This window comes from Cyanistes caeruleus, chromosome 14 (genome assembly GCF_971803275.1).
Source record: "Cyanistes caeruleus chromosome 14, bCyaCae1.hap1.1, whole genome shotgun sequence".
Lineage (NCBI taxonomy): Eukaryota > Metazoa > Chordata > Aves > Passeriformes > Paridae > Cyanistes > Cyanistes caeruleus.
This window is the reverse complement of record NC_141714.1, coordinates 15845755-15872035: the sequence shown is the minus strand read 5'-3', so window position 1 is coordinate 15872035 and position 26281 is coordinate 15845755. Positions and strand designations below refer to the sequence as shown.

General features: G+C 46.2%; 1 protein-coding gene across 1 annotated transcript; it reads right to left on the bottom strand.

Annotated features, from left to right (window-relative positions):
- Positions 1-26158, bottom strand: LOC111928725 (sodium/hydrogen exchanger 2-like). Its single transcript, XM_086851016.1, has 12 exons — positions 25903-26158; positions 24206-24669; positions 23243-23493; positions 19836-20053; positions 16089-16285; positions 12747-12836; positions 10556-10626; positions 9383-9547; positions 8850-8964; positions 7661-7795; positions 2742-2814; positions 1-1857 (listed from the first exon to the last, which is right to left on the bottom strand). The coding sequence occupies exons 1-12, from the start codon at positions 26156-26158 to the stop codon at positions 1691-1693; spliced, it is 2202 nt and encodes a 733-aa protein (XP_086707142.1). The 3' UTR covers positions 1-1690.
- Between the last annotated feature and the right edge of the window lie 123 nt (positions 26159-26281).

Genomic DNA, 26281 nt, shown 5'->3' with positions numbered 1-26281 from the left:
TGATCCCATAACACAGCGAGTTTAATTGAAATTGAAACGTTGAACACTTCAACATATTCCTAAATGTCTTAGATTGTATCTAAATACATTACAACATACTCAAAGATGGGCTGTTTTCTAAACCAAGTACAACCAAACCCACATGGCTCCCATGCACATGGTTTAAACTAGGAAACAAACCAAAATTGTAATAAATTAACTGAAGATGACAATGAGACTACATTAAAATCAATACATATGTACATATATGTATATACACACAAAAAACACACATCTATTGTTAAAAGCTCCAATTTTCCTTTGCAATGAAGTGAATTTCCAGTGATGGAGTGACCTTCAAGTCGACATGAACCGCCTCAGCATATGCCAGGACACCATAAAGGATTTTTTTCAGAAGAAAATGAGACCTTGGATCATTGCAAAGCAAATTCATGTAAATTTGAGCCTTTAATTTAAAATGCAAGCCCCAATGCACCGGGTAAGGCTCTCCTAAGGGAGCATTTCTGCACATAGGAGATGGGTTCTGCGAGCCCAAAAATATCATGGAGGGGAGTCTGTGAATTCCTACAGCTTCTTTTAATGCTGTTTCAAAAAGAGCCACTCATTCAGATTAAACACTCTTAGATCAGAGGAAGGAGAAGGGAAAGAAAAATGTCACTGCAAAACTAAAACTTGTCCTGTCAGGTTCAGTAAGGACACGAATTCAAAGGCGTGAACTTACCTGGAGTTTCAAAGAAAATTACCCAAAGCTGGGGCTGTCTTCCTCAGGTCCTATCCCTGGAGTTTGCCTGCATCTGCTGTTCAAAGGGCTCACTCCTTTCCTGGGAGAAGCAGCCATGGTTTGGGTCACCCTCTTGGCACTTTCAAACCCTTCTAAACCCACAGCTCCTGGCTATGGCAGCACAGATCATCCCAAAATATCTTTACAGGATTAATGCAGCCAATCAACCACATCAGAAACCTTTCCCATCTATTTAAGGGCTGTCACCACCATCTCCTGGTATCACCACTGGGTTTAGAGCTTCCTCATTTTAACTTTGAGGTGAACCATTTCTTACATAAATTTTTAAAAACCAGTAAGAACATATTTCTCCCTTTTCAATTCAGCTGCACTAGTTTTTCATTAGCAGAACTGTGGGACAATCCCTCAGGTGAGACACAACCCCTTACTTAACTGTGTCATTTAACTTTGGGCTTCGTGAGATTAATGTTCATAGCCAGGATCCATCAGTTCCTGAGGAGCAGAAGAAACCTGTTGCTGTTTCTGCTCTTTTCCCCATCCCCTAATAAAAGCTTCTTTGAGATTATCAAGTTTTTTCCAACTATAATCCAAATGCTCCCTGCTGTTTAGCCTGTCCCTGAAAACTAATGAGAAGATCCCATATCTCACCTTATTAAAACATCCTTCCTTCCAGCTGTAGGCAGTTTCAGCAATTTTCCCAAACTAAACAGGCTAATTTTTCCTAGAAATTCCTTATAAATGTCCCCTCAGCCATTCCCTGGCATTGCTGATGCTCTGCTGAGCATCTCTTCCCTCAGTTCCCACCAAAAACCCAGCACTGGGCAGTAAGAGCGACTTTCCATGCAAACAATCCGGATATTCCGCCCTGCCCACACTGTCCTTTCCAACGTGCATTTTAATTTACATTATGTACACGTGGAGCAGCCCTCCCTGAAGGGGTCAGACCCCTCATGGGGAGCCAGAGCATCCCTTGTGTTTGTACATCTCCAGACTCAGCTCGCTCTTCGCGTCTTTCCTCCCAGCCCAGGTTGCGACGCCGGGCTGTGGGGGTGGGATGGCACACACGGACTTGGATCGGCTCTCCTTCACCTCCCGAGCCTTCTCCGTGTTCCCCACTGTGGGAAGAGAAACACCGTGAGGAACACCACGAGAAACACCCTTCCTTGTGCTGCAGCAGGAATGAAGGAACACCGAGGTGGCCGTGTGCTCTCTGGGGATGAGCTGTTCCACTCCAAGGATCGCTTCCCAATTATAAAACAGGAGACAAAGATCAGTGTTCCCATGGAAGAAAAAAACCAAGAAAAGGTAATTTAAACCCAGGTTTACACTTTGAAATTCATAAAGTATTTGGATCAATATCATCATTCTTTTGTCAGTCCCCACCTGCAACTTTGCAGAGCAAAAATTCACATTGATGACTACCTTAAACCAGCTCTGGAAAATGCAGGTGTCCTGCTGGAGCACCTGGAATGTCATGCTGTCACATTATGGGGTTTTTTGGCAGGGATGAACATGCAACCACAACAAAAGGGTTACAATCTCCTTCTGCTCTGCCACCACTGTACGTCAGAGGCCAAGGTGCTCGTGTTTTCCTGGAGGTGGAAAAAAAACTTACCTGGAAACAATGGTTTTTATCATTTTTCTCTGCTTACAGTCATGGTTCTCTTCAGGAAGAATGTAACTGAAGTACTCCTAGTAAACTGTGGATTAAAACAGCTACATCCCAGGTTGGATGAGGCAACCTGACCTAGTTGGAGAAGTCCCTGTTTGTGGCAGAGGGGTTGGATTAGATGGCTTTGGAAGGGCCCAAACAATTCACACCAACCTCAGGCTGGGCTGAGAGGGGGCACCGGGGCTGGGAAAGCTTTGGGCGCTCCTTGCTCAACCATGAGGCTCATCTAAAGATGTTCCACATCTTCCCTGTCACCTGCTGGGCCATTCCACGGGGGTGAGGGTGAGCAGGGGAGGGCAGGGAATGACCCCCAGCTCCACAACTTACCGGTGAAGGAGCGGCAGAGCTTGGGCTGCGGGGTGGCCTCGCCCTGTGCCGAGCACGAGTCTTCCTTCTGGGACTGAGGGAGAGAAGGACTTTAGTGCCTTGTGAAATCTGTTCACGACACTCCTGCCTCATAAACCAACCCTCTGCAATCCCTAAGGATTCCACTCCCACTTGTTTAACTTTTGCCACATAAAAATAAACAAAAAAAGAAAAGAAAAAAGAAGGATTGCTAAAACAGACTGAAGAAATCTATTTGCAGACATTGATTTGCATAGTGTCAACACAGAATCATGGAATGGCCTGGATTGGAAGGGATCTTAAAGATCATCTCATTCCAATCCCTCTGCTGTGGGTGGGGACACCTCTCAAAGGACCAAGTTGCTCCATCCAAACCAGCCTAAAACCCTTCCCTGGATGGGGCATGCACAGCTTCTCCAAACAACACTGGAAGCTCTTTACGGGTGTCAAGAATTTAGAAATAAAGCTGAGCCAGTGTCAGAGGTTTAAAAATTAAAATTGCACAATACAGCAATTATGTTCTGAGTTCTGGAAGAGGTCTGAGCTTCCCAGGAATGGTTCAGCAGAGAGGATGGGAAGGAGCAGCCCTGGAGCTGGGAGGATGGGGCAGGGAGCGCAGAAGGCAAAGCTGTCCCCAGGATATGGATGTTTCTCACCTTGGCTGTTCCCCACGCTGGCTGCAGGCCAAGGAGGCAGGTAACGAGCTGGCACTAACGAGCTCCCTGTCCTTTCACTCCAGTGCTAATCTCCACCCTCCAGGACAAAAAAATAGCAACGAAAAAAATAAAAATCAGGTAGCACAATGCCGCCTGGATTGTTCGGTGCCTCTGTAAACTGGGAATAAGTCTCTCACGCAGCTGTGATTTGGCACCTCGGTCCAGAAACCCAGACTGCCAAAATAACTCTGGACACCTCCCAGCCTGGTTTTCTATTTTGTTTCGGTTCGTTCTCCTCCCTCCCCTAACGAGGACCGCTGCCCTCCATCCCTTGTTCTCACTTTTATTGACCATTTTAATAACAATGCCTTCCCAGCTCCAGCAGCAGCGCCCGGCTCCCTGGAAAGCCATTCCCAGGGGCATTTAATGATTCTCAGAGCATGCTCCATGAAAGGGCTCCGACATAATTACCAAAGGCACTGTGTCATTTACGCACATGGCTCACAGGCAGCTCCAAATCAGCTCCTTCTGGGGGAGTGCACTCGTGTTTTGGCAGGAGAAAAGAGGACCAAGTTGCCTGGCTACAGGTGCAAGGATTTTCTGGGTGCTCCGTGGTAAATAAAAGCTGTCCTGGGTTTCAGAATCTGCCCTGCCAGTTCAGGCTGGGCTGGATCCCTGCCTAAAATAAGGCAAGCCCCAAATGCGGCCGGCGCTCGGAGCCAGCAATGATGCACAGCTCCAGGAAGCAGCAGCCTTCGGCAGGAATTTTGTCCTCAGGCGGAGGAAGGCGAACTTTCTGCTGGAAATAGATAGTCTTGGAGTTAATCCTCTGGGCTGTGGTTCAGAGCTGAAGTCACCTCGTTCTCCTGCCAAGGTCCTTCTGCCGGGTAAATCATTTAACCTGCTCCGGAAGGAGCGAGATTGTTCTTTTCTTGCTGCTTCTCCCTGCTTTTTCCCCATTTGCTCTCCAAACTCTCCTTGGAGGAAGCTCCAAGAGCCTTCTCTCCATTCTGTAAAAGCACCTAAAGTGCAGGAGAGCCCCAAGGCACCTAAAGCCACCCAGGAGAGGTGACTCAGAGTCACAGAGCGGTCTGGGGTGGAAGAGGCTTCAAAGATCATCCTGCTCCAATCCCAACACCCCTGGCCTGTGTCCATCTCCATCCTGGTGAGGACACTGCTTTCTCCTGTGGAAGGAGAAGGATTGTCCAGCAGCCAAGATGAACTTGGCTCCTCCCCAGCCTGGTGAACACACGAGGAGGTTCTCCCACACATCCCTGATTTTGTTTAGGGGGAAAAGACCAACCAGTCCCTAATGAAATATGAGTTTAACCGAGCTACAACAGCGTCACATTTAACAGCAAAGCTCTCAACAGCTTCACCAAAGAAGAAAAACAGGCACTCACCAAACAGAAAAAAACAGGGGTTTCTACTGAAACAAAGGGGTTTTTAATTTTTCCCTCAGCTCCTAAGGCTCAAGGTATCACCAAAGCTTTTTCCAAGACTGGCAGTGGAATTGCAGGAGTTTCACCAGCACCACAGGGGTTTCAGTGGCCCTTTGCTGGAAGTTTGTTTCCCGTCCCTGCATTTCCAGCAGGGTTTGCAAACACAGTTGTAATGCTTCCATCTCGTGGTGAGATGTGGAACAGAAAAACGTGGGGAGCAACAGCATCCAAGTTTTTCTTGCTGACTCAAAACCCGGAAGGCCAAGCCCTTCCCCGTGGCACCACAAAAGATGGAATATCTGACAACCGGAGAAATCTCTAACACTAATGACATTTTTCATCAAACAGCATTTTTTTAATCAGGAAAATACAATTTTCTTTTCAATTTGGCATGGAAGAAACACGAGTAGCTGTTTTTTTCCCCAAAAAACTGCTAAGTATTGAGCTGCTTATAATAGGCTAAAATCTACTTTTTAGCACAGCGTTCCTTCTCTCAGCTGACAAATTCTGCAATCTGTCCTCCTACAGCACGAAGTAACAGCATTCATCCACCCTCCTTAATATTATATAATATTATATATATAAAATTAATATGGTGTTAATATTTCAGGGCTCTGTTAGAGCATTATCCCATCACTTTGGGGCATCATTTTATTTCTATTCAGAGCAAATGAGGTGGCTACTCTTAAAAATAAGCAGAAAAGCTGCTGGTAACACAAAACAGGCCTGGCTTATCCTTTTGGGCACTGAGGGATGCTTCTTGGGTTAGAGACACCCTTACAGGTGTCACTGGGATCAGCTCCCAGTATCTACTATCATCTCCCAGGCTGGACAGGACAGCCTGATCTAGTGGAAGGTGTCTCTGGCCATGGCTGGGGTTGGAGCTGGATGATCTTTTTCATCCCAAAGTATTCTGGGATTTATATCTGCTTCCCTTCACCTGGCACAAAGCCAAGGTGGCTGCAGTGACGGGGTGTGAGCAGCACCAACAAGTGGCCACAATGACACAACAGTGAGTATTCAGCATCAAGATGACATTTTCCATAATCCACGGGGCATTTCCAGCCCTCAGAGGGCATTTTCCATCATCCAGGAGTCCGTACAGACACAGAGTGAATCCTACTGCTTTTGCAATTCCCCAAAAACTGTTCTGTTCCCCCAAAGCTCAGCCACAAGCACCCAAAGGAACAGGAGAAACAGCTTTCCCAAAGCTCCTGAATTTCCCACCAAATGCAGCAGAGAAGGGGAAAGCAGGAGCACAAGGGTTAACAATCAAATATCCTTAAAGTAGGGAACGTCGTGCTCAAAATCAGCCGGAGTTTGATGTTGCTCTTTTGAAGTTTAATTATACCAAATGTTCTACAGGAACATGCCATGTTCTTGCCTATCTATTCTGAATTGTAAGTACCAATCAGCATGTAAATGATCAAATTAAATCTTTCAAGTTGTTTGCAAGAGCCAGAACACCTTTCTGGGAAGGAAGGGCTGAGCACCAGCAGCGTTTGGTGCGGTGCCGCCGTTCTCGCTGGGCTCCTCCATGATTGGCACTTCCACAAGGAAATTGGGGTGGAAAAAAAGTCCACAGCAGTCCTGAGTTCTTGTGCTGTCATGGAAAATTACTGTCTAAATAGGGGAGGGTAATTTATTTCTTTCTAAAAGGTCATTTTGTTCTCCTCAGTGATGGAGCTTGGCTGCTCAGAGATCACAGCTCACACTCGGATGGTGCTCCAGCTCAAGCCATCAAAACCTAAGATTTGGAGAAGTGAATTTAGGGTGAAATTTATGGATGGCTCAGCAATTACTACAAGGACCAACCCTGCCAGAGCTCAAAGAGTGTTTGGACAACACTTTCAGGCACAGGGTGGGATTCTTGGGGCTGTCCTGTGCAGGGAGAGGAGTTGGCTCAGTGATCCTCGTGGATCCCTGCCAGCTCTGGATGTTCTGTGATTCTGCACTGCTGCTGACCTGGACATTTGGGAGCAAAATATGACAAGGGCTAAATGTTTTTCCTCTAAAGAGTTACAGAGGATGGGAGGAACTGAAAAAACCAAGCCTGCTTCTTATGCATCATTCCTGGAAACCTTTTATTTTTTTCCCATAGCTAAATGTTGGCCCAGCTTCTCCCACCAATTTCAAAAGAGCAAAAGTCTTCATCAGGCACAGACATTGTATTAACCCCGTCTCTCCTCTGATTCAGAACATAAACCAACACAGAGCTATGCCAGTAGTAAACTGGAGAATGTTTTGTTTCTCACAGGAATCTGGTAAGCAAAACTTCCCTCTATTTTACTTCTTTCAAGCCTGCCCAGAACTGTAGATGTGTTTAAAAAAAAAACAAAAAAAATCACCTCCAGAATGAGTATGAAAGATCACAAAAATGCTTCTTTCAAAAGAGTTGGGGGGAAAAAAAAACACTCAGCAGTTTCAAATATTTACAGTCCCTCTGGACCACTGACAATGGGGGAGACAAATTCCTGTCTTCGATGAAATCTCCCAGAAAAGAAAACATGGGAAAACCAGACCTCAGTTACATTTGCTCAGTGAGGAACTTTCCCAGCACTGGTGGAAGTCTGTGTTCACAAAGCAGTGCTCGGGATGGTTCCTTGGTTTGCCAGAAGCTGGGTTGGGGAGGTTTTTTTTGTATTTTTCCCATTCATTGGAATGCAATTTGGGATTGAGACCCTTCTTTAATTTTAAGGTAAAGTAACAAGACTTGTCTTTGGAAGGGAACACCACCAGCAATAAGCAGGCCATGGGGGAAGCAGCCAGTGCACGGTCCTGCCTGCCTGTGTTTCCCTCTTACCTCCTTCCTGGAGCTGCAGGAGTCGCTCCCGCTCACCTCCACCAGCAGGCTCTTGTGCCGCAGGATCAGGATCTCCTTGGCCCGCTCCGTGGGCTCGCTGTCCCCGGGCAGGGTGTGCCTGTTGTACGCCGGGCCCTGCAGGGGAATCACCCAAAAAGTCACTGAGTGACAAGAACTGAGTTACACCTGGAAGTTCAGGTGACAGAAGGAGTGCAGGGACTCTGCTCCAGGGGCCTTCACGGCTTCAGCCCCCAATGTTTTGTATCAACCCCACCTTCCCAAGTCGTGCAGACAATGGGAACCATAAATCCTCCTTCTAAAGCCACCATCCAGCCAAGCTGAAATCTCCCACTAACACCAGTGGGATAATGTTGTCACTACGAGGGGTTAGGCTGGACTAATGCAGGACTAAGCACAAAACTGGAGCTGTGCCTTCATCATCGTCCCTGCACCATGTCCATAGGTTTCTTCCCAGCCTTATCCCATTGCTTCCCTCAGCTCAGCAAAGGGACAGGAGGGGGAGGCTGATCCTTCTGTGCTGAGCTGCCCACACCAGCCCCACCCCTGAAAACTCCGTATTTTGTGTGTAATCCATAAAACAAAAGCTTAGGTGGATTTTAAGGTAAAGTCTCCCTTCAGACAGCAATTCCAAGGCACAGCCCCAGGTGCTGTGTGAAAGCCCAGACATGATCCATGGTCCTGTAAACAGCAAGTGGGGTTTATGCCCTTGAACCACTGGTACCAGTTCCATGGCAAAACTGCTGGGTGGATTTAAAAGCTCTGCAGATTAATTCCCACTCACACCTCTCTTCCAAGGGGAAAAATGTACCATGAGGATAACCCCATCCCTGCTCTGCCCTAGGAGCTGCTGCTGGATCTGCTAACCCAGTGCCTGATGTTCCACATGCTCCTCCTTTCTCCTTTTCACTGCTGGGTACCGATGCCGAAAATATTCCATGAAATTATAGGCTGACTGGGTGAACCTTTCAAAAGCTGTCAGGCAGCAAACAGAAATGTGCCACTGACTTGGAAACTGGATCTGGCTCCACACAGCCAACTATTCTCTGCTCACAAAGAGACATCCTGGGTAATTATGGAAATATTCATAACATCTGCTCAGGCTGTTCGGATAACCAAGGAAATTTGTGTTATTGGACACTTAAAATATGGATTGAGGGAAAAGTTATACCGTCCTCCTGATCCGGTACAGGTTCCTCGCCAATATTTCCTGCATGTTGTCCAGGACATCAGGATTTGGAGTGTCCTCCAGTTTTTGGTCTGTTATGACAGTCCTGTCGCTGGTGCTGCAAAGGAAAGCAGAACCCCTTATTTTGGAAGATTCACAGGAAGTGCATCCCCAAATCTCAGTGTCCCTTTGGGATCCCACCACAGCCAACAGCTCATCCTCGCAGGTGGAGATCACGGCAAAGCAGGAATTCGGCATTTGCATCACAGCTGGGCTGTCCACACACTCCCCAGTGGATAAAAGAGCCATGGGGAGCTGTGGCAGAGCATCTGTGAGGTCTGAAGTGGCCATTCAGAACATTTAACAGTGCAAACCCATCCAAAATTGGGCAGTAGCCTCTTCCTCGGGGCACCATTTCCCTGTAACGCATGGGGATACAGGTGACCCTCCACGTGCCACCATCAGTGCCGGGTGATGCTCATCCAGCCCCTCATTTTTAGCTGCCAGCTGCTGAGTTTGAGCTGGTGTTTGCTCACAGGAAGGAGGGATGGGCTGGGCCGTGGCCCAGCTGCCCAGCCTGGGCCAGCTCGATGGCGTGCTTGCGCTCCAGCTTCTCATAGAGCAGCACGATGCTGGACTTGGGCTGGTCGTACTCCCTGAGCAGGATCTTCTGCAGGTATTTGCTGTTGAAATATTCCAATCTGTTGGAGAACAAAATGAGGTGGGTTTAACCTCTCCCCTGACTCCTCAGCACCAACAGACCTGAGCAAGGCAGCAGGGTCATAGCCACGACTGCCCCATATTCCATTAAATTCCATAATATCCCATTAACTCCTCCTCAGAAATTGATGGTCCAAGAGGTCAGACCTAATTATTTCTGCACTACAGTACACGAGTCCAAACATTAAAACTCTGCTAAATAGAATAAAAACTCCCCAAATTGCTAGATATATCATGAACTCTTCTAGAAGTGCTACAAGCACATGCAGCAGCCACAGATTTCAACACTTCCAGATTCCCTCTTGAGCCATTTCCTCTTCTTTTCTGCTCAAATCGTTGAATAATTTAGATTGGAAAAGACCTCTGAGATCATCAGTCTCTCCAAGATCTGCTTACAAGGAGATGCTCCTCAGCAGCAGTGACTCCCATACCCTCTAGTGGCACTTGCAAGCATGGGCATTCCTAAAAAATCTCTACCAGCTGCATCTGTGACTGGACCACCAAGGAATGGAACCTGCTAAATAATCTTCTTAGCATATTTCATGGTATTTTTTTTAAATCCTGATGCATTTTTTTTTACATTTTAAAATGTACAAACTCCCAGAATTCAATGAAAATTGAACACTTTTCTACAGAAATCTGTAGAGATCCTCTGTAATTTCAGTCCACCATAAGCAGTGCTGCAAACTCAGCTCTTTAATGTTAACTGTGCACAGCAACAAGCTGAGTGCCATGGCCTTGGCACTTCCAGAAGGTTTCTTTGGGCAAGAAGGGACAAACACAATGGGAGAGGAGAAAGGATCTTTTTAGGGTGATGAACAAGAGGTGTCTGCAAGCAGGGAAGTGCCCTGAAAACCTGGTGTCCCCTTTTGTCACCTCCCTCTTGCCATGAGGATGAACAAGACCCAGCTGCCTGCATACTTGGGAATAGAAACCAACCTCCTTTTTTTCCCACACGTGTACACAGTTGTATTTTGGCAAATCCTTACTTGTCTTTCCAGTAATACTGTCCCCAGTGTCCAGATATATCTTCAATGCCAGCCAGCAAATGATCCAAGAACTAAAGAGGAGAGAGGATTTCGCTCGACGCCGGTTGCATACACGATGAAACCAGCCAGCCACACACACAACAGGGGATGCTTCCAGCTCGGGATATGGAGCTGGGAAACAAGGAAAAAAGGCACTGGGATAATTCTCCATCCACTCATCCGTTGGTGCTAGAGTACAATGAGTGGTTTGCTTTTAAATATGGGCAAGCAGAGAATAAATGCTGAGGGCTGTGAATCTGCTCTCTGTGATAGGTACAGGAGGGCTGATGGCTCCCATGTTCTGCCCTCCGGGCCTTGACCAGCAGGAAAGGCTCATTTTGGGGTTTTTGAGGACAATTTGTCTCAGGAAATCAGTATCTTCAGGATATAAATGTAGGTAACACATAAATGTTAATCTTGAATAATAAATACTGTGGACACTTCCTACTAAATGAAATCAGCGTATCATACTTTATATAAATACATTTTTATTGTTTAAAGTTATATAAAAAATCCCAGCCTGGTTGGGCTGTCCACCTACAAGTTAAATCCCTGTAATTTCCCAAACTGCTCTCCCTCCTAATGGCATCTCTAAACTGGGAGAGGGCTCTGCTCTGCTGCCCCTCCACACTCAGGTACTGATGACCCTGGAACTTCCTACAGCTCCAAATTTGTTTAAAATTATCTTTTTGGGGGGTCAGAGACAGAAAAGTTTCAGAGCAGCAGGCCCAGCCATGCAGCCTGGTGTGGGTTTAGTGCCCTCACATGGCTGTGTGTTCCTCAAACACAGCACTGGAGGGAAGCACTGAAGTGTCCCTGGATCCCTGGCAGTGTCCCAGGCCAGGCTGGACAGGGCTTGGAACAACCTGGGATAAGGGAAGGTGCCCCTGCCCATGGCAGGGGGTGGAATGAGATGAGTTTTAAGGTCCCTTCCAACCCAGACTACTCTGATTCTCTGGATTTACCCTCACACACTCTGATCATCACTCCTGTGAGCAATAACATCCCAACTATCCAGATGGCAAAATAAATTTGAGGAAGAAAGCTGCTTCTGGCTTCTGCATCCCTGATTTCCAACTATCTTCATTTTTACCTTCTCAGCTAAATTGGTGAGTGGCCATTTTCAGCCCACACCTCCTAATAAACACATTTCTGAGATGATTTACCATTCACACCCTAACAAAAGAACAAAGTCTTCTCTGTTCAGGACTAGAAAAGGCTCCTCAGCCTCCTGAGCTGTTGTGTTAACCTCAGACAAAGCCCTGCAGTCCAACCCCATTGTGAGGATGCCAAACAGGTTTTACAAATGTCCTCAGCCCCAATGGCTTTATTGCTAAAGAGGACAATGACAATAATATTCCTGAAGGAGCCATACCCACAGGAATGTGGCTGGGATTGAACAATTAGATTCAGAAATATATTAATTTTCCATTGGATGAAGATGCAAATGCAAAGGCTCAGCTGAGTGGGAGAGCAGCTGATCTCATGGAGCTGAGCTGAGCCCTGAAGCCCTCTATGACGACAAATACCAACATTTGGGTGGTGAGAACAATGGGAATGAAATCCCACCTTTGGATTATGGATGTAGAATCACAGAATGGTTTGGGTTGGATTGGACCTTACTCCCCTGCCATGGGCAGGGACACTTTCCACTATCCCAGGTGGCTCCAATCCCCATCCAGCCTGGCCTAGAATAGTTCCAGGGATGCTGCACTTCAGAGGTTCCCTCCAAATACAGCACCAACCTTATCCTCCCTTTCCTCATTTTTTTGCAAAAATATCTGAAGCAATGGTGGTGATGGAGAACACATGGAAGTTCCTAATCCTGAAAGCAACCAAGCCTCACTTTCTTTCTCTCACTCGAGAGACCAGAGAAATTTGAGTTAGGTCAGAGCTTAAAGTTTTGAGCAAGAAATCATCTTTTCCTCTCATGTTTGTGCACCAGCTGAAGTTACATCAGCCTGATTGGTGGCTGCTCCTCCAATGCAAAAATAACCCATGGTTAGGAAGCTGAACAGGATTTCACACATGGAAAGAGGCTGACCTGCAGAGAATTTAGGTAAAATTGCAGATCTGCAGGGTCCCTGGAGACACACACATTCCAGAAGATATCAGCAAGCTCTGGCCATGCGTTGATGGATGCTCCACTTACCCGAATGTGGATCTGCTCTCCCACGGTGGGAGCACTCTCCCTTTTCCTCTTGACAGCCAACAGATCAACGAGGGGGCGGATGGTCATTCCCTGAAAAGTAGCCACACACACAAAAGTCAGCCTTTCCTTTTCCCTGCACTGGAACAAAAGCCACCGGCATGGGGCTGAGCCACAGCGACCTTGTTCTGGTGTTTGAGCCTCTCTCACCTGCCCTGCTTTCCTGGCAGGATAAAACTTGCAAAGCTTCAACAGGACTAGAAATTGTTCTCCCAGGTGTACCCCAAATACTCTGTTTGTGCTCCTGGTAGGAACCTGTCAAGGGGAGCTCACGGAGAGGCTGCAGGATGTGGGAAGGAAACCTCCGCTCGCCTCCTCCACCCCCTCTGAGACCACAAAAAGCCAACCAGTAATTCCAAGGTCAAGCCTGTGGTTTGCTGCTGCTGGTGGCCTCCCAGATGGAAAGGGGCTTGAAACGATCCAAGTTCAAAAGCCTGAAATGAGGATAATCCTCGAGATTTCTCAGCACGGAGCCTCCACCAGCAATTGTCTGCTCACTCCTTGAGCACTGTGTGTCACACACCACAACTCCAGCGATCTTTGATGGCCAGCCAGTGCCTAAGTTTCCTAATCAAAGCATCCACCAGGTGGAAAGGGTCAAGGGAAAAGTTTTAATATCCTTTAAGCCCCGTGAGAGAACTAAAATGCTGCTGTGATGTGTTTCTTAGTCCGACTTCCGTAAGAAATGACTTTCCTAGGACATGTTTTCAGCAAAAATGATGGAGTGGTTGATGTTTATGACTTCTGAATGTCACAGATGCTGGCATGGAGGAGAGTTGAACACGTTTTTAATTGCAGAAACAATTAATGTGTCATTTTAATAGCTAATAGCAATAAAAAATGTGTCTTTATTCAGAGTCAATAACACAGAACTCACAAATTCCAAAATAATAGATATTACAAAAATTAAGTAGAGACTGTGCAATTTGGCCTCTTGCCTTCCTGGATAATCAGCTGCAGTTGTTTACATTTTAAAGCAGCATTTGGGACTGTTAGGGGAATCCCATGTGTCATTCCAGGCCACACATCATTTCACAGCACACCTGCAGGTCCCCTGTGCCGCTCCTCCTCCCACCAGGGATAACTCATCCCAGGAAGTGTCTGATGGCTCTGCCACAGCTCACACAACATTTTCCACCTCCAAAAATCCAGTGGGACAATGCAGGCATCAAACAACCTCCCCCCTTCGCAATTATTACATTTGCTCAGAGTTTCGTGGCAGAGGTCAGGGGCCAGTAAGTCGAGAGAGAGAACTTCCAACAGTATTTGATTTTAAAACCACAGCAAGAGGCAGAACAATGTGTGGGGTGGTTGTGACATTCCAGACAAGCCCAGGGAGCTCCCCGGGGAACTTCCTGGTCTAAGTGGCACATGTCCAGACTGTTGGAAGCACTGAGGACTTGACAATGGCTCAGTCACCTTCCTCAAAATGATTAACCAGGCTTGTTGTGGGAAGAGCCTTATGCAACTGGGTTAGGAAGGCAGAAAGAGAGGAGTTTCCTGGCTTGTGCAATGCACTGATAGAGCCACGGGTCACCAAGCCAAACTGCTCAAGGGATGGTCATTCCTCTGTGGCACGAGGGTTCCCAGCCAGCAGGAGCAGGATTTACAAGGTAGTCATAGGATGTGGAGAGTTTGAGCTCTGACAAGATGCTTTCCTGGCCCAAACCAGCCTTAAAGGGCTCAAATCACCTCTGCCTTGGTTTCTGTCCTATTTTAACACAGACACTCCCCACCAACCCTATATTGAGATCACTGTGAATATAAAGAAAACATTTTGCATAAACAAGAAAACATTTGCAAAACAAGAACAAAAATGTCCACTATGCACAAAAATTGTTTCACAGACAATATTTCTCTTTCCACACACAGTGACCATGAAAGACTCTGTAATGGTAAAAAATATCCCCTCCCCAATAATGCATCCATGGATGTGTCTGGCAGCAGCACCACAAACTTGATTTCCAAACCCAGGTTTTTGAAGGTTCTGTTACATTTACCCACCTTTTCTGTGCTGATCTCCAGCAACATCCCTCTGCCTCAGGTTTTAAGTAGTTTTCCTGGTTTTTTTCCTGCCCCTGTTCTCGTGGTGGGCCCTGCAGCCCCAGCACAGCCCCTCTGCAGACACGATGTTCCCGTGAATGGATGAAGGTCAGGGGGTCTCTCCGGTGACACGGGGACCCTGTTTAACTCTCACCCTTTTGCATGGGGATGACATCACCAGCTGAGCTTTGAGGTTACACAAAAGCCCTTTTTCCTGGCCCCGGGAAGGATTTCCCAAAGCCTGGAGCTGCTGCCTTAGAACAACCTTTGTGTGAGGCTCAAGAGTGGCTCTGCGTGAGCTGACGTGCCTGGGGACGGGGCTTTTCAATTTCTCACCCAAATTTGCATCTTAAAACTTGTCAAGCTCCACCTAAGCACACCCTCCTCCCTGGCCTGGCCCCATCTCTCTCCTTTCGGGCTGAGGCTGTGCCCAGTCCCACTGCCCTGCGGTCCCAGCTCTGATCCTGTTGGCACAACGCACTCTGATCCTTCCTCCACCACTCTTCCAGCTCAGGATGAGGATTTAGGTGGACTTGGGGAAGAAAAATCAACCCCAACTCTCCACATTTTCCAAGTGCTCGACACCCACCGGAGGGGTTCAGTCAGGAAAAGCAGAAGGAATTTGCTCTGAGGGTGATGCTCAGCCACGGGGCCGCTCGGCAGCTGGCACCACAAGCCACCATCTCCCAGAGGTGACTGGACACATCCCAGGGCAGGAGGAGGGTGGCTCCTGGTCAGCAGCTCCACATGGACCTCATGTCCTTGACCAGGAGCTCGCAGGGAGTTTTCCTCCATGAGATCTTTCCCAAACCTCCACATCCCACTCACTTCAGTCATGTGGAGACTCACTCTTTACTTTTTGGGATAAACAGCAGGTGGACATCGGCCGTGATCACTTCAGCACCAGACAACCCCAGTTTTTCCAGCACATCCTCCTTCAAATGTGTCTGTGTTTGCCAGCTGTGTTTTAGAGAAGCCCTTAGAGACTTGCTGCTGGTCAGAGAGGAGCAGGGAGACATCCGAGACCCCCATCCCACAGAAAGCTGCAGGAGTGGTTTTACCACTAGATGTCACAGCAATGCTGAGAGCTGCTGCTCCTCCCGAGCCCTGGAGCACCACAGTTCCTTCAAACTCACTGCTGGAGCACCAGAACTTACAGCCCAAGCATGAGGGAGAGGAACTTTCTCCATCAGATTCCTGCAGGGGACCTAATCCCTAATCTGTGCCCAGTACTGGTTTTACCTGTACAAACACGGTGAAGAGGATGACGACAGTTGTTGCTGCGATAAAGAGCTTTTTCCTGTGGAAGTCAGGCAGCAGGAAAACCAAAGAGAAGCAAATGGCCCCTCGGAGCCCCCCGTAGGCAATGATGAACTGGTCCTTACTGGTGATGGTGTTCACGTGAAATCTGTTCACAAAGAAAGTCAGCACAAGAACCCCTGGAAAGCAGGAAGGTAGATTGAGGCACATCAATCAAACAGAACAATTAGAGAAAACTCATCATCCTACATGTTCCAGTAAAACATCATGGAATTGGTAAACACCAACCACAAGGAACAAGCCAGGGCACAAGGATGTACATTCCCAATATCCCGCCGGAGAGTTTTTGTTCCGGTTGGATCCAACAGGTTGAAATTTGCTTTGTCCAGATAAAACTTAATCCCCAACATATTTCTAATTTGAGGGATTACAAATATTGACTGACTACAGTCCTGAAATATTAACTGATTTATTCTAATTGGTGATAACAAATGACTGAATTGCTGAGGTTACAAATGCTTTGGAGGCAAATCATCAGCAACAACTTAGCCACAAATTGCCCTCCTATTTGCCAAAGTTTCCAAGCAGTTTCTTGGATAAGTAGCTATATTCCACCTGTGTTAATGTTATTTCTTTCCCTCAGATTTATACTGTACAAATTGAGGTGACACAGCAATTGCTGTGATTTACAGCCATTTGCAAATGCACAAACAGATGCAGAAAGGTACAAAAAGTCAGGCCTTAAATCAGTAGGCCGTGATTTTAATACCAATGGATGTGATAAACATCCCATTTCACAAAGATTAAAAGCCTTTTTGAGAACTGATGGCACCTCCTGTCACCGACTTTTGTTAGGAATTAGCTGGAGCCACAGCACTGTTGCTTTTCTAGAGGGTGTTTGTAAAAGAAATAAAAACAGTGCATTTATTATGTACATATCAAACATCTTCCCACACACCTCCAGCTAAAAATAGCTGAATTTTGACTGTACATTGGAGGAGTTTGAAGAAAACAAAAAGCTGGGGATGTTTGGGAATAGGAAACCTTGTGACACCTTCCCCATATCTGGAGCTCTGCACAACTGGTGCCCAGACCAGCAGATGGGAAGTACTTGGGTGTCAAGGTTCTTTGCAACTTAAAAAATAAATAAAACAAAGCCTCCCTCAGATCACATCCACCCCTACTCTACAGCTCAGGCAGTGCCAATGATTTAAAGCAATGAAATTTACTTGAGCTGATATCCTGGCCTTTGTCTTAATTTAATCCTTCCTCATAAATTATTATTAGCATTCCCTAAACTAATTCAAGGCCAGTTTGCTCCAAGAGATGACATACAATTAATCATTCTGAGCAAAATGTATTTTCTCCTGCAGATACCTTGGGAAAGAGCAGGAGGAAATCTCCCCAGGGCTTGGATATCAGCAGAGCCCCAGTGCTGCCATGCAAGGGCTTTATTTTCCTTTTTAGACGATCTTCCTCATACCAAAGGAATTCCCCAGATTTCAGCAGAATCATTTCTCAAATATTTAAAGCACTGAGAGTGTTCTATGAAGGGCTGGGGTGCAGTTTGCACACCAATCCCAGCACTGCCCACCCAAAAATCCCCAAATCCTGCAAGGAAATGTGGAGACACCTCCCTTTTCTGGATCAGTGCCTCAAGCACCTCCAGAATCCAAGAATCTTGGAATTGTTAAGATTGGGAAAGCCCCCCAAGACCATCAAGTCCAATCATTCCTCCACCACTGCCAAGGCCACCACTAACCCATGTCCCCAAGTGCCACACCCACACGTTTTTTGGACACTTCCAGGGCTGTTGTTTCTACCACTGCCCTGGGCAGCCCATTCCAATGTTTGGCAGCCCTTTCCATGAAGAAATTTTCCCTACTATCCAATTATTAATTATTAATTAATCAATCCAGAGCTGCTGGATGGCTCTAAGCAGGTCAAAGACTAATCTCAACCACCATCTCCAAGGCAGGAGTTTCCCAGCCTGGCTTGGTGCAGCCCCTTCCCAGTTCTCATCCTCCCAGCTCCTTGACAGCTTCCCAGGAAGGTGCTGCAGGACAGGAACACCCTGTTCAGGACCACTCAGACAATTTCCAACCCTGCTTTGTGTGTTCTTATTTAATTCCTGGGAGATTTTGACTGGAAAAGGGTGGCTGCAGCCTCAGCCCTCCCCTAATAATGTGCTGCATAATTTAAGATGCTCTCAGAAGGGCTGTGTTCAGTGAGGATTTTTGGGGTGCTTTTCTAGCATTGCTATGTTCTTCTATCTTGCAATGAAGATTTTTTGAACTTAAAAAGAAATCAAACTCACTGAGATCTCTTATTTGAGCAAATAATTTAAGAGAAACCACTTAATGATAATAAAACACTTGAATGTACAAAAAACTGACTAATGAGCACATTTCCAAGTATGGTGCACAGTTATTAAAACAAACTTTGGCATGTCCTAACAGCTAATAAACCCCATTCTGCTCTGCCTTGCTAATCACAGCCTAACCTATTTAAACAATTTCTTGAGGTGTCTGTCAAATTCAAGTTCACTGCTTGACTCATTGGTTTGTAAACATAAATCCTCTGTTGAATGTTTTTAAGCTCACAAATTCTTTGCCAAAAATGGGAGCTGTTATTTTCACAAATATTGTTAATATATAAAAATATCCATAACTGAGGCACTCTGCACTCATTAGGTGCCAAACACTGTAAGAGGAATGGAGGTCCAGCCTCTCCCAGCACGGAATCAGCACAAGATGCAACTGAGGAGAATGGAAACACAGCACATCTATTTTTTCTGGTCATTTTCAATGCATGAAAATGGGATCCCAGGGAATTCTGGAACCAGGACTTGGGTTTTCACTGTAATTGTGGCTAAAGAAACTGCAGAGATCAGTTATCAGGAGAGTATTTTCCTGCCTTGCTACTCATTATCACCAGGCCTTGGACTCTTTATTGCTGTGAGGTTGGTCACACACCCTGACAGGTTTTCCAGGGATGCTGCAGACTCTCCATCCATGGAGATAAACAAAAGCCATCTGGACACAGTCTTGCCTGCCTTACCCTGCTCAGGCAGGGGGTTGGAGCAGATCATCTCCACAGGCCCCTGCCAACCTCAGCAATTCCCCAATTCTGCCACTCTCAACCCTGGCCTGAAATTCTTGAGTAGGTGCAGGAGCATCCTCGCATCCCTTACATCCCAAATTTCATCTACCCAGGACTGGAATGTTCCTCTAGTTTCCCAGTGAAGGATGCTGCTGTACACGAGCTTGTTATGAATTAAATCCCTTAAACTGCCACAATTCAGAGTATGGGGTCAGAGGATTTTCATGCATCTCTCACCCCAAGTATGTACCTACAAATTCCCTCCTTTTGGGAGAATACCAATTAAAACACTGCAATGGAAGAGGAGATCATGGCAATGAAGGAGGGCAAAGGAAGAGACATGGATAAAATAAATCTCATGAGAGCTTCTATCCAGCACCAGTGAGTGAACAGAGCAGGGAACTGCAGCAAAATGCAAGATTTGGGATTGAGTAAGGTGGAGGAGCAGGAAGCATTGGCTGGGGTGTCCCAGTCCAGTCCTAGCATCCCCATCTGGAATAATCACACTGCAGAGTGACGGGAAAGGAGGATGGAGGGGCAGAGCACCCTCTCATCTAATGGAATCTCATCCCTCACTGCCATGAACAATGACATACATGAAAAATCAAGATCTGCAATTTCCCCTACCAAGTGCCCTCCAAATGAGACAGAAAATAACCGTGAAGCAAATGTAGGGCCAGTTCCACTCGTGGTTTTCTCCGATGGTGGAGACTCCGAGGAAGATGAAGATGAGGGTGTCGCTCACACTGCTCCACATCTTCATGAAGTACTTGACTGTGGTGTGGGACTTGAGGGAGATGTTTGCCTCCACGTAACGCTTCATGCCCATGGCACAGGAAATGATGCTGAGGAAGTGAAAAATGAACAATGGAAAAGAAACAATATGTTTTTCTACTTTAACACAGAAAATCAGCACATCACTTATGAAAAAAAAGTGGGTTTCATCAAGTCTTGGGTGTTTGCAGACATTTCACTGAGGGCTGATTCACCTCCTACATCAGGCCAAGAGAATCAGGACCACTAGGAGAGTAAAATACTTTATAGGTTGCTGAAACTGTCCTAATGTGGATTTTCACAGACAAACAATTCATCACCTGTTGCATTTTATCAGAGCACAAAGCAACACCTCCAACTAACACCCAACTCTTCCCATTCCCACACACCATTTCCAGATCTTTAACTTGGCCAAACTCTGGCCTAGCAATTGCCTGGCAATTTTTCATGGATAATTGCTTCTTCGAGTTCCAGGGAACATGGCATTAGCCTAATTCATCAGCTTTTCAAATCAATACATTTTCAGGCCAGCAATCCCAGACTGTCAAAACAATTGAGCACTCGAAGCACTGAAGCTCCATTTTTTATATTTTAGTCTGGACCAAAACATTTGTGTTCCAAATTTTGCAGCAGAAATATAAAAAGGGCTTTAAAATTCCAAGATCTGACTTCCAGTGCCATTTGGTAAGGCCATCCATATTTTTATTGCACTGAAAACCGCCTCCACAGGGAACATCACGATGTTGGGTCACAGAAAAGCCAAGAGAGAAGCAGAACTTTGGCTTCTCCCTGGCTCTGGGTGTGACCTGGACACACCTGCTGGGACCAGGACAGGTAAGTGACCCAAAGAAAGATGTTGAGAGAGGTCGTGGCTCACCCAGAACTATCAACTACTCAGAGAACTGTAAGGCAATTATTCTTTTGCACTAAAAATAGCCTCTTTAACCCCAGAATTTCAGTAACATCTCACATTATTTTGAAGACACAAACATTTGAGTTTGTTTGAATTTAAAAGTGGGCTTTAGGGAGAGGATTTGTGGCAAAAGCAGAGGACAGGAAAGGTCAGAATATGGAAAGCCACAATGCTTTTGCTGAGGAATGGGATCCTCTGTCATCCAGCAGCAGGAGACCAAGATTCAAGTCCCTTTTTCACCAAATGTTTAGGTTCACATCTCTCATCTCCTAAGAAAATGTACCAGTACAAAAAATATTCTAATAAAAGTCTGCTTTGATTTATCCTTTTTAGGTCTGACCTGCTTTGCCAGAAAGAGCAACAGGAACTGAACCACAGACTGAAAAAAAAATAATGAATTCTTCAGTTTCTGTGTCTGCCTCAATAAATAGTGGAGAAAACAGTTGCAGCTAAAAACTAAGACATCCAAGTATTTATGGGTGAGTAACTTCCAGAGCTGAGGTTTGGGAATGCTTACTGGAGAACAGACATGGGATCGCAGCAGGGTCACAGAAAGGGAATAAACTTTTCTTATCCTGGCTAAAGATGGACATTGCCACCAAGGCAAGGGACAGGGAAAAAAAAAAAAAAAAAGGGAGAATAAGAAAGGAAAAAATCAAACTAAAACCCATTTGCAGAGCCATTTCACAGACTGAGCTGTATTCAGATTTTTTATATTTTTTGGACTATGTAGAATTGATTTTTTTGGCAATCAAATTATTTTTCAAAGAAACAAACAGCCAAAAGCTGCTTCTTATAATACAGTATTCCCTGGCCACAACAGAATGAATTGTTTGAACTCCAGATCTATAAGAGAGGCATTTATAATTTGGCAATTAGAAGGGCACAGTGCAGGAATCAGCTGCCTTTGCCATTGTTTTGCTTTAGAAAAAAAATGCATTATTCAAAAGAACAGCAAATGGGTTCCATAATGGGTACAGCAGATTGTGATTGATAGAAAGAGACACCATTAGGATTGAATGTTTTCTGCTCCACGATGATTATGCAGCATATTTATTTCACTGTTCTGTCTTGCACTCCTATAAATAGGTTTTTCCTACCTATTCCCAGAGCTGGAATTGTTTTCAGTAACACTCAAATATTGCTCCTATTAACCAGCTGAGGAAATAAAATCTGCAAGATGCAGGAATGGTTTATATCCAAAGCAACATCATTAGTTTTAAAATAGATCTCCCAGATACTTCTGTGCTGAGCTGGGAGCCCACTTCTTTTGTTTTATTTTCTTTTTATCTTCATTCTCATCAGCTGCACAGTTGTTTACGCTGCAGCCACTGATGCAGGGTAGGTGCATTTTGGTGTCTTTGGGGGAATATTAAATGATTGCGATCCTCAGCACCAGCTGATTCAGTTTGGGTAGGAGAAGCACAACCAATAGATACCAGCCCACAGAATTCAGGAGGGCTGGATCCCTCCAGTTTTTTTCTCTCTCTCTCCTTTCCAAGGTGAGATTTTGGTGAACACTGGGGTCTTTCTGGCTACTTCTGTCTCAGCATCTGCTCTGACAGTGAGATGTCCAACGAGGTAAGCACAAAGCTTAATTAGTCTCTTAGATCTGAAGGATCTGGCCTAAAGTTACTCATTTTACTGAAAGATCTACCCCGTTGAAAGAAAATTAAATTAACTGAATGATCTCTGACAGCTATGGCTGATATTGGCCAGCAGATTCCCAGTGTTATTGGAGACAGATGTGCTGGTTGACACCTGAGGCCAGACATGAGCTGTGTCTGAGCTTCTGGAGCCAAGTCAGACCCTCCAAAGCAGAGGTTTCCATTAGAATCCTCGGCTCCCAAAAAGCAGGAATATTTCAGGCTTCAGTTCCCATCCCATCACTCGCTGCTCTGTCACACCAAGGGCTGCCAGGCCAGACATGCAGATGGGGAAGGGGATGTGAGAACAGATGTGCTGCAAACCGAGACCAAACCTTTCCAAGGAGCTGACTAAATCCTCCTTGTAACTCTTTCCATGTTGGTTTTGACTGGGCCATGTGGAAAATAATAAAATAAGCTAAGAAACTTCTTCCAGCTCTGCCAAACCTACCAGACATCTCACTGTTGGAACACCCAGCCTTTCAAAAAAAATCCCATGGAGCTCAAACAAACATTCCTCAATAACCTACATAAATCCACCATCAGCCATCGATGTGCACTTTGGGAAACAGAGCAACACTTGGCGAGGGCCCTGCTCCTTGTCATACAGAGATTTCCAAATTTTAAAATGTTTTGGGTATTTTTCAGTGAATAGAGGCAGGAAGTTTTCCTGGAGAGAGGAGCTGCTGGGCCTCACTTACGCCACGATCCCGGAGAGGTGGAACATCTCTGCGGTGAGGTAGGACAGGTAGCTGTACAGGAACACGAAGAGGGGCTCGATGACTCGGATGTCCTTGGTGAAACGCGTGGTGAAGGCGGCGGTGAACCCAAAACTCAGCCCCACTAAAACTCCTCCCAGCCCAACCACGAAGAATTTTCCAACCCCAGCAAAAACATCCACGCTTTTGATGGTCGACATCTCACAGAAAGAGCGGAAGAGCTTGTAGAGCACCTTGTGGGGGAAAGAGGGAACAGCTGTTAACTGGATGTTCACCAGATGTGTTCCTGACACCAAATACACCACTGGGATTTCTACAAGTGCAGCATCACCTCCTGCCCAGGAGGTCTGGCTCCCACCAGGGGACTGCTGAAGCCCTCATGGACATTTCTGTCCCCAGACATGGAGTCAAAGAGAAACCTGAAAAGCTCTAAGTTCACCTGAATGCTGCCCAGGACCTCAGGCCAGAGAATTGGACCAGGAGTCCTCTGCTAGAAGGGGCTGTTGATGCCTTTTCCCTTAATAAATCACAGAATCACTGAGGTTGGAAAAGCCCTCCAAAATCATCAAGTCCATCCATTAACCCAGCACTGCCATGTTCATCACTAAACCATGTCCCCAAGTGCCACATCCACATGGTTTTTAAATACTCACAGGTGTGGTGACTCCACCACTTCCCCGGGCAGCCTGTGCCAATGCTTGACTGCCTTTTCCATGACGAGATTTTCCCCAATAGCCAATCTAAACCTCCCCTGGTGACACTTGAGACCATTTCCTCTCATCCTGTCACCCTGGGAGAAAAGACCAAACCCCACCTCATTTCAAGGAGATGTAGAGGGAAATAAAGTCTTCCCTGAGTCTCCTTTTCTGCAGGCTGAGATCTCCCATCTCATCACTCGGCACCATCCTCTGTGGGTTAAATGCCCCAGTTCAGGCTGGTCCTTACCACAGTCACAGCATCGTTGAGGAGCGATTCCCCAAAAACCAGGATGTGCAGCTTCTCGTTGACGTGGATCTCCTCAAAGACGGCCAGCACGGCCACGGGGTCGACGGCGGCGATGAGGCTGCCGAACAGGAGGTTGTGCAGCAGGGACACATCCTGCAGCCGGAAGGCTTTCACCTGGCAGATCCCATAGAGGGAAAAGCCGATCCCAAACACGTTCCAGATGGTCCCCACCACCGCGTAGAGCAGGATGGTGCCGATGTTCTCGAAAAAGGGGCGGCTGGGCATGAAGTAGCCGGCGTCCAGCACGATGGGGGGCAGAAGGTAGAGGAAGAAGATGTCGCTGTCCATCACTGGTGGTGACCTATCATTTAGCCCATAGATGATTCCCCCCATGATGAGCCCCACAAATATCAACAAACAGCTTTCGGGAACGACGGAAGGCAGCTTGTTGTAGAGATGGAACCCTGGAGGGCACAGACAAAGAGAGATAAAACTGGTGTTATCTCACCAGCACAAACCCTCAGAAGGTCCCCACACTCCCACCGTCAGAAGGTACCACCTCGGAGCAGCACAAATAAATTCACACAGTGAGGGCGAAGTTGCTCAGAAATCAGTTAGAAAATTGAAAAATTACTGAAAATACCAAATTTCCTCCAATTCCCATCTGTGCAGGCCTCATTTCATCATATCATAAGGTTAGAGAGATATATTGAGGTAATAAACAAACAGTAATAATCTGCATAAATAAAACAGTATTTGGAATTATTAATTATGTAAGCTAGTCAGCAGCCCATCCTCAGCACTAACAGAAATAGCAACTTCTAATTTTAAACACAATACAGATTCTATACATTAAAAAAAAAAAACCCACAAAAATCCTTCCCATTAATTATAAACAGGTCCACTTTTAATAGTATTTAATCATTGGCATTTAAAGCTAAAAAGCTGAAAAATGTGCAATCAAGCTTGTCTTGTGCAATGCCCAACATTAGAACAACCACCACAAGTACAAGGTGAGTTATTAAAAGTCATTGAAACAAACCTAATTAGAATAAGAATTTTTTAAAATCTCTGATCATTATTATGTCTTCATGCATGTGACTAGAATTGGGGTCTCATTATGTAATATGATATTTATATATAATTTTCACTTTTCTGTGCCAAATTTTTCAGAGGAAAATATAAAAAATCAGATACTTTGCATAACTTAAATCTTTCATAGATGACCTTGCATGATCAATGCACAGAGATTTTATTTTAGACCCTGACATGAATGGAATCATTCCTTGGCCAGACACAAGGCACTTTTTGAAGAATAAGGAATCTTCATTTTAAGATGAAGATGTCAGTGGACCACCTGCACAGAGCATGGCTGGCAAGGAAATCAAGATGAACACACACCTTGGTAAGTCCTGCAGTTAAATCAAATTCCTCCTCCTGGAAACCCAGTATTTTTCCTCCTAACAGCAGCAGCACTCCCAGGTGTGAATTTCTAGATGGAAAACCACCATTTCCAACCCAAAATGCAACTTGTTTTCCACCTGTGCAGTATTTCTGGCACACAGTGTGCAGATTCTGAGGGTTTGGCACGTCACCTCAGGCTCCAAACCAGAGAGGACGTGGAACAAAGGCCATCCCTGCCTACACCACCCCCACAGTGACTCCCCATCCCTCCTCATCCTCTCAAGAGGCCTCACCTATTTTGGCCAAGGACGCCAGCATGATCCAGAGCGTGATTTCAAAGGGGACCTGGACGTGCTGATAATCCAGAGAGAAGAACGCGTGCTCTGAGGAGTCGTTGCCCTGGGCTTCCTCGGCAGCCCAGCTGATGTTCTCCAGGATCACATCCTCCAACAGCGGCTCCTGCAGGGCTCCCACCCGGTGGGACTGGAGGATGCAGGAGAGCCAGGACCCAGCCAGGACAGCTGCAGCTCTGTGTCCCTGGCTCTCCATGTCCCTGGGAGCTGCAGCTGCTCCCGCTGTGATGGGTGAGTGGTTGGGAGCTGGAGACACCAGCGCTCATGGGGGCGGCTGCAAAGGGAGGAGCAAATGCTCCACCTCAGGCTGGTTTCCCTC